Below are 11,826 nucleotides of genomic sequence, written 5' to 3' on the forward strand. Positions count from 1 at the left end.
CCTACGCGATAACCGCCCTGTTGCACTGCAGACAGAACAGAAGGCGTGGGACAAATGTGAGTGGGGAGGGCTGTCGTATGGGAACCAGACGAGGGCGGGGCAGCGGCTCGCACGTGAAGCCAAGCCGGGGGCTGCGCCCTGCTCCTGTGCAACCCGGCTATTCAGGGAAAGCTGCCTGCCTGCAGTGGAGTGAAGCAGAAGAAGACTGATGGGTGGAGCTGGGCTGCAGCAGCAACATGCAGCAACGGCGCCGGCACCGGCAGCTGCTCACGTTGCCTAAGTGCTGGACCGGGGAGGGCGGTGGCCGGCCCTGTCGGTGACAAGAGTGCTAAATGATTTGTGAGCATGATTGTAACCACTAGCTTGAGGAGAGCATTCTGCAGAGGGGGTAGTCAAGAGTCTGTGGGCGCCAGCTGCAGGGCGCCATTCAAAAATGCCAAGCTGCAGGAAGGCGTTTCCCGGTCCGCCCGTGCGTCCAAACCTTTTCTAACACCATTGGAATGCGATCAAGGCACGTGGCCCGCGAGTGAAGTTGGTTTTCAGGCGGTTTTGCGCCCACTGACAGGTGGTGGGAGCTCGCTGCACACTTGTAGGGCGTGTTGGCCCGCTTTTCAAGAGCCCAATGAGTGTACAAAAATGGGTGAATCGAGCGGCTGGCGGGCATGCACGCATGAGGGCGTCCAGGCCCTAAGGTGGGCAAGGGTGCACGTGGCAGAGGTGCCTTCTCCCGCTGCCAGCTCATCAACTTGCTCAGCCTTCAACGCGCCACCCCGGGCGAGTAGTGTCTGAAGGCCTGATCGATGCACGCATGATCGCAGCCAGGGCGCCCCTCCTGCGTGGTCTCGGCAGGCGCACTTCTCCTGCAGCTGCAGACCGCGGCAGACGCATCTGGAACGGCCCCCAGCGGGCCACACAGCTCCATAGCCACGCCCACCGTGCTTCTAGGCCGGCGCAGGGTGCTCCAGCAGCCGCCGGCCGCGCTTCCGTCGCCACCAGTGCCATGCCGCCAGCGGTGGGTGCGCCCAGCAGATTCCTTCTGGAACCAAGAGCATGTTCTAGATCAAATGCTCGGCCTGGGTCTGTGCAACCTTGCATGCATGTGCTGCTCCAATCCCCTATTTACTACTTTTGCTGCCTTCTGCTCGCTCTGCCGGGCTGGTGTGCAGGCCATGGCGGCTGCCACCGCAGCGCCTCAGGTGGCCATCATCACCACACTGGGATGCCCCTACTGCAAGAAGGCCAAGGCGGCCATGCAGGTGGGCGGGGGTAGCATTGGCATTGCTTTTTAGTTTGCCGCTTGCAACAGTGCGGCAGACCAGGGCAGGGCTGATAGCACGGGATGCAGCCTCGAGTCCAACCTGCCTGACACGTCGGCGCATGTGGTGCCGCACGTGTGCAGGCAGCAGGCATCCCCTATCAGGAGTATGAGCTGTCGGAGCAGCTGGAGGTGCGGGCAGCACCTCTGGCCTGCCTGCTTGGAAAGGACACGGGCCGTCACTCCCGCCGTGTCATCCGGGCCCCTCCCCAATGCCACAAGCTCAGCCGCGGAAGAATCGTGCTGCTCCTGCTGGCCCCCTGCAGGTGCTGAGCAAGATCAAGGCCACGACCGGCCAGAGCACGGTGCCCCAGATTTTTGTGGGGGGCAAGCTGCTGGGCGGCGCCTCAGATGTGGTGCCGCTGGCGCAGAGCGGCGGCCTGCAGCAGCTGCTGGCGAGCACGCAGGGGCCGCCGCTGCCTGCAGAGCTGCAGGCGGTGGTGGAGCAGGCGGTAGCCGACGGGGCCGAGGTAGGGTCTCGGCTGGCCTCGCGCGCTCAGCCCTGCATGCCTTCCTAATGCGTGCCCGCCAGGCTTGTCACCCGCGTGCACCATCTGAGCGTGTTGCTGGGCTGGCTGCCTGGGCTGGTGGTGCAGGCCGAGGCGGCGCAGGCTGAGGAGGGGCCGTCCCCGCAGCTGCGCCAGCTGGCAGCCGACCTGCGCGCCGCGCAGCTGGGCGCCGGCGCCGGCGCTGCCTTCGGCCTGCGCCGCGCCGCGGAGTGGCTGCAGGGCAGCCGAGGCCTGGCGCCGGGTGCTGCTGCGGCGGCTCTGGGCGAGCTGCAGGCGGCGCAGCTGCTCACTGTGGCGGATGCCTCGGCAGCGGACCAGCCCATCACAGCAGGGCTGCTCCAGGGCCGGCCCCAGCTGCCGCTGCTGCTGGTGGCAGATGCCCCGCAGCCCACCCGCTGGAAGGAGCCGCTCAATGGGCAGGTCGTCTGGTTTGGGCTGGCCCGGCCTGCGGCAGAGGTGCGCTCCAGGGGCACTCATGCCACACAGCCGCGAGCAGAAACGCCCCTAATGTAATTGCTTTCCAGCTCCCGTTTGCCCCTTGCCGGCCCTGGAAAGTCAGGCGCAGCCCTGCTGCTGTGTGTTTCCACCCCCCGCCTCCTCGACCCCGCCACTGCTGCTCCACTGGTGTGTCTTTGTTGTCGAGCCGCAGGTGGCGGAGAGCCTGCGCAAGCGCATCCTGCAGCTGTACGACAAGTATCTGCAGGACGGCGGGAAGAAAGTCAACTACAGGGCCCTCAAGGCCGACCCCGCCTTTGCCGAGTTCGCCGCCGCCACCGCCGAGCTGCAAAAGGTGAAGCTGCTACGATGATTCCCTCTGGCTGCTCTGCTCGCCGTGCCATCCTGTCCCCTGCATGTCTTCCTTCTCCTCCTCACCTGTGGTGACGCGTTCGAATCTTTGGGGTGCCCGCCCGCCTCCTCGCCTGCCTTCCAGGTCGACCTGTCGGGGCTGGCCACCCGCGAGCAGCGCATGGCCTTCTTCATCAACATCTACAACGCCCTGGTGGTGCACGCGCTGGTGGTGTTTGGCGCCGCAGACAGCAGCCTGAGCAGGTGCGCTTTGCGCGGCGGTCCGCGCCCCCGACGCCAGCCTCAGCGCCCAGCCAGGCAGCGGTGTGTCGGCCCTCGGCGCTGCCACGCACAGGCAGCACGGCGCCGCCTGCAGCCCTGCCCGTCTGCCCGGCGCGGCATGGCTGATGCCGCGTGGTGTGTAGGCGTATGTGAGCAGTCCTGTGTTACGTGGTTGGGCAGTCTCTGAACCCTTCGTCACCCTGGCTGGTGCACGATTGCCACATGCCTGCAGGCTCAAGTGGTTTGATTCCATCAGCTACCTCATCGGCGGCCGCCGCTGGAGCAGCAACGACGTGGAGCACGGCGTGCTGCGCGGCAACGCCCCCAGCCCCGCCTCCCTGTTTGCGCTGCTGGGCAAGCCGCAGTGGGCGGGGGCAACCTTCAAGGCGGGAGACCCGAGGGCCGCGCTGGCAGTCAAGGTGCGGCGGCATGCTGGGCCGGCGGCGCGCACACATCCCTGCGGCAGGGCAGCCGAGCCGAGCGCCGGCAGGGGCCCTGCTGCCTCTCCCTAGGCACTGCTGTTGAAGCGCCTCTTTCAAGTGCCCGCCCGCAACTGTTCCTGTCTGCCTGCCTGCCCTCATAACTACCTGCCCTCATGCCCCAACCTTTTCCCCTCCACCCGCCTCGCAGCCTGTGGATCCCCGCATCCACTTTGCCCTCAACTGCGGCGCCGCCTCCTGCCCGCCCATCCGCATCTACACCCCTGAGAGCCTGGACTTTGGGCTGGCTGCCGCCGCCAGCGCCTTCTGTGCAGGCGAGCACGCCCCAGAGCCTGCCAGCTGCTGCCGCCCTGGCCTGCATTTGCACGGCATTGGTGGCCGGCCCTTGGGCTGCTGCATGGGCAGGCAGGCCAGCCACAGCTGATGGGTCGCTTTAAGGTGTACAGAGGCTGAACTGGCCGGGGGCACGCTGGTGCGGCTTCCTGTGTGCTGTGCTGCAGGCGAGGTGCAGGTGGACAAGGCTGCCGGGGAGCTGGAGCTTTCCATGATTCTCAAGTGGTGCGCTGCTGGGCGCCTGGCTGGCGTGTGGCATGGAACGTGGCCGGGCGCTCGGTCTCAGCTTGCTTGCACTGCGGTACCGAGATTGATCTGTACCGCCTGGTCCTGCTTGCAGGTACGGCCCAGACTTCGGCTCCAAGGCCCAGCTGCTGCAGTTCCTGGTGCAGTACCTGCCACCAGGTGGGAAGCTGCGACCTTCCGTGTCTTTCTAGATTGCTTCAAAACTCTAACCTGACACCCTCAATCTCGCGTCCGTCCGCTTGCTTTGCTCACACTACCCTCCTCCACGCTTCCCTGGTGTATTTGGGTGCTGCAGGGCCGCAGGCAGACCTCAAGGAGCTGCTGGCGGGACGGTCTGCCGAGGACGTGAAGCTGCGGTACCGGCCGTACGACTGGACCACCAACTCCACCGACTGAGAGGCCCCATGGGAGAGGTGCCGTCTGCTTGGTGGCTCTCTGGTGCTCCTGTGTTTGAGATGAGAACTGAAAGTGCTGGTGTGGCTTGAACCGCTACCATTTTGTTGTACCCTCTACTGTATGCCTGATTCTTTCTGTACCCTTGTTGATTGTCGTCTTTGGCGCCGCAGCGCTGCTGTAACACATATTGGATGGTTGCTTGCATGTCGGTGGCTGTCGATCAAGAGGGATGTGCATTCAGGGTCGGAAAAAGACAGGTGAGCAGTGCAGGAAACAGAGGAGGAAAGCGAGAAGCATGTGCAACACGGGCCAGACACGTGGGCCAATGCCCTGAGGTTCTAGGGTGAGAACATAGCGGAAATGACAGGAAGCCCCCCAGCCAGGACAGGAAGCTTCCCGTCCAGGAGGCTGCAGAACGGGCCCAGGCCTCACATGTCACTGGCCCGCATCACGCGGCCCGTCCCCTCGTCCAGGTAGGCCGCAGACTTGAGGTCCAGCTTGTCCAGGCGCATGGTGCCCAGCAGCTGCTCCGGCAGCGTCTCCCCAGACTGCGGCGAAGCGAGCGGTGGCAGCAGGTGACAGATGGTGAGGCAGCGTGTGGTGTGGGGTGGCAGGGGAGCGGAAGCGGGGGGCCTGGATGGGACTGTGCGCTGGTGCGACCTGAACGCAACCCTGCCCCTCGCCCAATAAAACAACTCCTCCCACGCAACACAAAGGCCAGCCAGCCCAGGCCGCACCTGGCCCTCGATGAGCACCCCCATGTCGATGGTCAGAGACTTGGTGGCACCTGCAGGCCGGCCGGCGAGCAGGCAGCTGAGGTGCCCGCGGGGCGGTGGTGGTGCTGTGGAAAGGCGGCCCCACACAGGGCGCACTCCCGGCCCGACGGCAGCGGGGTGGAGGCGGGAGGAGGAAGCAGGAAGAGTTCAGGCGCGGGCGCAGCCAGGGCAAGGAAGAGAGAGCCCACCTGCCACCAGGTTGGTCACGCTGGCTGCCACGCTGCTGCTGCTGATGTCGACATCCACCTGCCAGGAGGGGGCGGGGAGGGGTGGCACGGTGGGAGCTGCGGGCGACGCCCACACCAGCAGCTCCCCAGCAGAGACGGCAGGCATCCGAGCAGGCTGTTCCACCCTACCCCTGCTGCCCACCCACCTCAAAGTAGTTGGGCCCCCGGCTGTACTTGGTTGTTAGCTTCTGTCCAAGGATGACCGGCGTGGTGCCCACAGACTGGCGGATGATCCAGGAGCCTGCGGGGGCGGTGCGCCGCGGGGCGATGGGATGATCTTCAACAGTTGACGACGGACAGCTGGCCGAGAGGCGCTCAGGAGCATGCATGCACGATGTACTGGAAACTCTTGAGCCACCAACCAAGTTGCAACGCCTGGGGGGGCCTGGTTCCCTTGGCTGCACAGCGCAAGACGCCCCCGCTTGGCGGAGTCAACCAACGAAGAGGGGCACCGGCGCACCCTTGGCGATGTTGGGGATGAGCTTGAACTTCTTGTTGCGCCGCGCATCAGCCTCCTTGCCGTCGCCCTCCAGGAAGCTGCGCCGCCCGGGTGGCAGGCACAGCAGGCGCAGCGCACGCGGTGGGTGCCAGGCAGGTGCGCCAGGCGGCTGGGGCAGGCGTGGCGAGGCCGAGGCACAGCTGCGGCGGCAGCAACGGTGCAGCTGCCAGGCCCTGGCTCTCCCCCCAGCCACACGCACAGCTCACACGCCTCTCCACTGCTCACTCGGTGAGGGCGTGGAAGAAAGCGCGCACAGAGTCCGAGGCGGGCCCCTGCTTCTGCTCATACTCGGCGATCAGCTCCGCGGGGGCCCTGCCCACCACGGGCGTGGGGGAGGCCCAGGAGGCGACCAGGGAGATGGGCGGCACGCACGGCACCATGAGTTGCACGCAGAAGATGAACGGCGCGGGGCTGTGCCTGCAGGGGGAGGCAGCAGTGGAGCAGAGGGTGGCTGAAGAGGCTGGTTAGCTGGCAGGCCAGCTGGCCGGTGGGTCAGTGGGGTGGGGGCGATGCCGTGCAAGGTGTGGGCAGGCCATTGGACCTCTCCCCCGGCCCTCCCTGGCCCCAGGCGAGGGCTCCCACTCAGCAACCGAGCAGGATCCCCCATGCCGCTGCCGCCCCGCTGTGATCCCAGCACACGCACCGACCCGCCAGCCACCCCCCACCTAGGCGCTGCCGGGCCCAGCGGCACGCCCAGGCAGGGCCGCGCCGCCCCAGCGCTGTGCTGGAAAGGCAGCAGCGCCCTTGCCTGACTGAGGGCAGGAAGCGTGCCACATCGTACAGATGGTCCTCCAGCTGCAGCAGGTCGGTGGCCACCTGCAGGAAAGCAGGAAAGGCAGGCAGGCGGGAAGGCAGGTAGGCAGGCAGGCAGGTGAGCAACCAGGCAGGCAGGCAGGCAGGCGTGGAAGCAGGCACCTCAAAAAGGGGCCTGGTGGCAGCAAACAGCAGCAGCGTATGTAGCAAAAAGACAGAGGAGAAACAAACACGCAAGCTAAGCAGCAACCAGTCTCAAAGCCGCGCGCCGGCACCTCACCAGCTCAAACATGGGGGGCGTGGCCGCAACTTTCTTCTTGTCTGCCAGGTAGGCGGGCCCCCGCACCTTGAACCCGCAGTCGCCTGCAGCGGAAGATGGCATGTGGTGTGCGAGACTTTGTTGAGAGCACGCCAGCGGAAAGCCACGGCCGTGGCACCCGCAGGCAAGCAACACAGCACGGCAGGTGCAAGCAGCGCCCGCCGCAGCCCTGTATCAGGTGCACGCAGCTGCGTATGCCTCCATAGTTGGCACGCGGGCAGCGGCAGGAGGCCGGGCAGGCCTCCAGGCAGATAGCCAGGCAGGCGGTGCACCTGGGCAGGACCAGTACTGCGACAGGCAGGTACCGCCCACGGCCCAAGCGTCGGCAGCCTCACGCTCCGCTGCCGCCGCCTCGGTCGCCCCCTCCACCTCCTCCTCTGCCAGCGCGGGCAGGGGGCCGGCCGGAGGCGTGGCCGGCGCGCCTGCCGCCACCGCCTGTGCCGCGAGCTGCTGGGATACCACCAGGGGTTCCTTGCGGTACGCCAGCATGGTGGTGGTGCGCTGCAGCATGCGGCGGTGGGACGCCTGCGCCTTCACGCTCCGCTCCTCGGCCTCCGCCGCCGCCTCCTCGCCCGCCGTCATGGACAGCGGCCTGCGGGAGCAAGCACACAAGCCTGGGCGTGGGCAGCCGGTTGCGAGAAGTGTGAACAGCCCGCACCGGCAGGCATGCCCCGACCCGAACAAGCAGACAGCACAGCACAGCACAGCACAACACAGCCGCAGCTGTGGCAGGCAGGGCTGGGAGGGCCGGGGAGGCGAGCGGAAGGCAGGAGGGAGGGGAGGAGGCAGGGGCCGCCCACCTGACCACGAATCTGTCCTGCTCCACCTTGTCCCGCAGAATCACCACGCTCGTCACCACCGGCTCCAGCACAGACCGCATGGCCAGGGAGGAAAGCGGCGCCGTCAGCCTGCCCAGCATGCCGCCCTCTGCAGCCACCGGGCAGCAGCGGCAGGCAGCGCAACTTAAGCGTCACGGCTGGGAGCTGGGGAGGGAATCGGATGAGCCGTGGGGCCGCTTTCCTTGTAAGCCATGCGCCCGAAATGGCAGCAGGGCGGCATCTGCTGGCTAGACCATCGGCTCGGCCTTGGCGCCCAGGCGCATGCGGCCAGCCCGACGCACACGCCAGCATGAGGAGGTTGGCAGCAAAACGAAACAAACTATAACTGAAAACGTGCCTGACAGCCAGCCCCCCATGTCTGCCTTGAGCACCAGCGTCACCAGCGACTCCTGGGACTCCTCGCTGCCGCCCCGCCGCACATACTTGCTCATCAGAGGCGACACGGTGAAGCCCGCGGCCTGCGGGCGGCAGCGGCGCAGGCGGCGGCAGGGCAGGCGGCAGGCAGAGGCGCGTGAGCGGAGCGCGGTGTGGTGATCAGCCCGCAGGCAGGAGGGCCACGCAGTAGGCAGGCAGCGGCACTGTGAGCCTGGCGGCAACGAGAAGCCTTCGGGACGGCAGAAGCCATTCAGGCGCGGCTGCACGGCAGCACACAGAGCCACCACGTGCCTGGACCTCCACGCGCACGGGCTTGTACCAGCCGCCGCCGCGAGCCCGCGGTACCGCCCTGTGCTCCACGCTCTGGTACAGGATGACGTACGTCTCGTCCTCGCGGTCCTGCCGCCAGGTGCGCAGCAGTACCACCTCGCGAGGCGCGCACAGCCTGCAGGAGGAGGCAGGCGGGATGGGGTCCGGCGCATGGGGGAGCCGCGGCAGCGGCGGCGGCGGCGGCAGCAGCCATACAGGCCAGGGCATAGCAGCATGCCAGCACACCGGCACAGCCAGCCAGCCAGCACAGCCAGCCAGCCAGCCAGCCAGCCAGCAAGGCGACCACGCCCGGCGGAGCTCACCCTCCCGCCGCCCCTGTGGGCTTCCACTGCTGCGCGATGATCTGGGTGTTGGCGTCGATGCGCTCCACCACCCGCGCCCCCATCAGCACCCCCAGCCCCTCCGCCTTGCGCTGCTGCACCAGGTTCCGCAGCACGTCGCTGGGCGGCGCGCGCACCACAGCGCTCACCTGCAGCCGGCGGCGCGCGGCACGGGCGGCGAGAGGGGTGGGAGGCGGCGGCGGCAGCGCAAGACGGAAACCCCCCAGCGTGCCATCGCTTGCTGCGCGGCTGCCTGACCCAGCTGCTACACACAGTGTGCGTGAGCAAGGCGTAAAGCTCAACCACACACGCACACACACACACCACCACCACCGCCACCGCCACAACCACCACCACCACCGCCGCCATCACTTTCTCCCCTCTCACCATGATGGCCCCGCCCTCCCCCTCAGCATCTTGCTCCTCCACATACACCGCCACGCCGTTGACGTGCAGCACGCTGGCCCACGCGCGGCTGCGGCGGGCGGCGCCGTCGCCGCGGCCGCCGCCGCCGTCGGGCGCCGCGGCCGCGCCCTCCTGCTCCTCCTCGCCCCGTGACGCTGCAGGGGCAGGGCGGGCGGAGGAAAGCAGGCAGCACACACACGCTTGCAGCCACGTCATGGGCGAAAAAGGCTTTCCAAGCCGTAATCCATGTTGCCAGGAGCGTGTGCGCCGTGCCCCCTCCCAAACACCGCCCACTACACACCCACACACACAAACTCTCTCACTATCTCCCTCTCTCTCTTTGCGAACACACACACTCTCTCTCTCTCCCCGTACATACACACACCCACAGCATCCACACACACACTCTGTGCCACCACCACACCGCCACCAGCCCGCTCACTCTCGTACGTCACGCGGCGGCGAGGTTCCATCGACTGCGTCGGCGGCGCAGCCTCCAGCATGCTGCTGGTGACAGAGGCGTCAGACAGGCTGCTGTCGGAGCGGCTGCAGGGACGGGGACCACGCACGCAGGCTGGGAGGGAGTGAGCAAACAGGGTGAGGAGGTAGGGAGTGAAACGCGGGCTGAAAACCCGACCCAAGCTGCAGATGCACGAGAGTCAGCCCAACCGCAAGCCACCACGCTGCCCAGCCAGGCACCGGCAGGCTGTGCATGCACCAGCAGGTGCAGGCCGCGGGGGCGGCGGGTGCGGTGCTCGCCTGGGCCTGCGTGCCGCCTGCCGCTCGATGGCCCCGGCAAAGGCGGCGTGCCACTCCTCCGCCTGCGCCCACGTGTCAAAGGCCAGCTTCAGCACGTCACCGCCCGCCTGGTAGCTCTGCCAGGTGATGGAGAAGCCGTGCATCTCCACTTGGTCGTACTTTCCTCGCGCCACCGCCTGTACGCCCAGGGCAGGAAGTGCTGGAGTCGGCCGCGATTCGCCAGGCAGCAGGTGTGGCCCTCAGGCTGTGCACCCATCTGCGGGCGCGGCGCACGCTGCCCGCCACGTGCATGCCTGCCCAGCCAGCGCCTGCCTCACCATGAGGGTGCTGGTGTGCTTGTGGCGCAGGTTGTAGGTGGCCGCCTGCACCTCGCTGACGGTGGTGTCGGCGCTGATGGGCCACACCTTGGAGGGGCTGTCGTCTGCAGCAGCGGGGAGGGGAGGGGACAGGCCTATGCAAACACTAGAACGGAGGAGCATGGAGGGAGCTGGGCAGCGATCTGGGGAAGTGGAAGGGAGCGAGGGGACAAGGAGGGAGGGTCCCCGCCTAGCAGGGGGAGGAGCGGACTCGTCGCAACCGGCTGCTGGCTGCACTCCGCACCCGTCTCCCGCCGGTAGGTCACAAACGTGCTCGGGTAGAGCGCCGCATATCGCTTGTTCAGCAGGCGGTCCACCACGTTGCTCTCCCTGCACGAGGCACACACACCCCAGGTGGCGGCAGGTGGAGGAGGCCAGGACGCCAGCGGCGGAAGGCGGCAGCGCAGGCTGGGAAGGGCCAGGACGCTGCACCCGCACTCCGCACGGTCAGAATCTCCCCACAGAGCCCTCCTGGCGCTGTCTCGGTGCTGGACGAGCGGGGAACGCCAAGGGGCTGGTCTCGGAGCAAGCGGTGCCGCTCCCTGCTCACCGGGCAACCCAGCCGACGAGTAGGGTAGCCTCCTCGGCCGGCACGCCCGACTTGGAACGCCCGTGTTTGCCGCGCAACGGGGTGAAAGAGCCAGGCATAGCTGCGGCGCTTGGCCCCACTTGGGCCCACTTGTGCTCACTTGATCTCTCTTTTGACGGCCTGGGGCAGCCGATCGCTCAGGGTCGAGTGGGCTCGACAAGTGAGGTGGCGTCCGCCCCGCTGGCGGACGGGCGGCCGCTTGCTACACCGGAGAACAGTCGTTCTGGTGCAGGCTCCACCAGAAACCCAGCCGGCACCAGTGCCTGGCGCAGAACAAAGTGCTGTGGCGCATTGGGGGGCCAGGCAGGAACCAAGGCGGCGATGGCGACAGAGCCTGGCGCACGCGAATCGCAGCAGGGCATTTTTGGGCGCCAGTGGCCATGCATTCATTCGGCCGTCACCGGGCCAGGGGCCATACCAGCAGAAACACCCGTCCCAAGCTGCACATGTAGACTGCCTCGCTGATCTGCTTTGCCGTCGGTGGCAGCGCACCATGGGCAGGCCATTCTGTCGTGCTGGCCCCTCACAGCCCTGCAACCAAGGTCCCTACACAGCATGCAGGGGTCCCGTGTGGCCTGCGCAGCGCCGTGGCAGCAGAAACTGGGCTGCAGCAGCGGGGGAGAGGTGCGGGCGCTCTCCCGTGCGGCGGGGGCATCGCGAGGTGCTGGGGCAAAGACACCGGATTCGCAGGCAGGAATCGCAAACGCAGTTGCCAGACGCACCTGCTTGTCAGGGTCGGGCTGGTGGGTGCAGCACCTTGAGGACATCATACGGCCGAGGGGTCGAGGTAGCGAGGTCGACAGTGGCGGCGCCAGCTGGCGCGATGCACCTCAGATGCGCATGCCTTGGATTGCATGCATTCTGCCACACGTAAAGCGGATCAATTCAGCCAGGACACGGGCTCGCAGCAGCTGCGGACCTGGCTGTTACCCGCACGAGAGGGCGACTTCGCCATGACGCCCTTCGTGCGGT

At 67.2% G+C, this 11,826-nt stretch overlaps 2 protein-coding genes across 2 annotated transcripts; one reads left to right on the forward strand and one right to left on the reverse strand.

Annotated features, from left to right (window-relative positions):
• Window positions 1-1,169: 1,169 nt before the first annotated feature.
• Window positions 1,170-4,307, forward strand: CHLNCDRAFT_137357 (hypothetical protein; the record flags this gene model as incomplete). Its single annotated transcript, XM_005845005.1, has 11 exons — window positions 1,170-1,256; window positions 1,400-1,447; window positions 1,582-1,785; window positions 1,912-2,280; window positions 2,474-2,614; window positions 2,756-2,874; window positions 3,125-3,311; window positions 3,523-3,640; window positions 3,833-3,890; window positions 4,006-4,070; window positions 4,207-4,307. 11 exons carry the CDS (start codon window positions 1,170-1,172, stop codon window positions 4,305-4,307), a joined length of 1,497 nt encoding a protein of 498 aa, XP_005845067.1.
• Window positions 4,308-4,735: 428 nt separating this feature from the next.
• Window positions 4,736-10,913, reverse strand: CHLNCDRAFT_137358 (hypothetical protein; the record flags this gene model as incomplete). Its single annotated transcript, XM_005845108.1, has 19 exons — window positions 4,736-4,855; window positions 5,045-5,094; window positions 5,272-5,329; window positions 5,457-5,551; window positions 5,771-5,847; window positions 6,035-6,226; window positions 6,591-6,625; window positions 6,843-6,925; window positions 7,154-7,473; window positions 7,682-7,806; window positions 8,092-8,178; window positions 8,393-8,540; window positions 8,728-8,894; window positions 9,070-9,305; window positions 9,593-9,696; window positions 9,982-10,085; window positions 10,227-10,330; window positions 10,510-10,595; window positions 10,816-10,913. 19 exons carry the CDS (start codon window positions 10,911-10,913, stop codon window positions 4,736-4,738), a joined length of 2,289 nt encoding a protein of 762 aa, XP_005845170.1.
• Between the last annotated feature and the right edge of the window lie 913 nt (window positions 10,914-11,826).

This window comes from Chlorella variabilis (genome assembly GCF_000147415.1).
Source record: "Chlorella variabilis unplaced genomic scaffold CHLNCscaffold_19, whole genome shotgun sequence".
Lineage (NCBI taxonomy): Eukaryota > Viridiplantae > Chlorophyta > Trebouxiophyceae > Chlorellales > Chlorellaceae > Chlorella > Chlorella variabilis.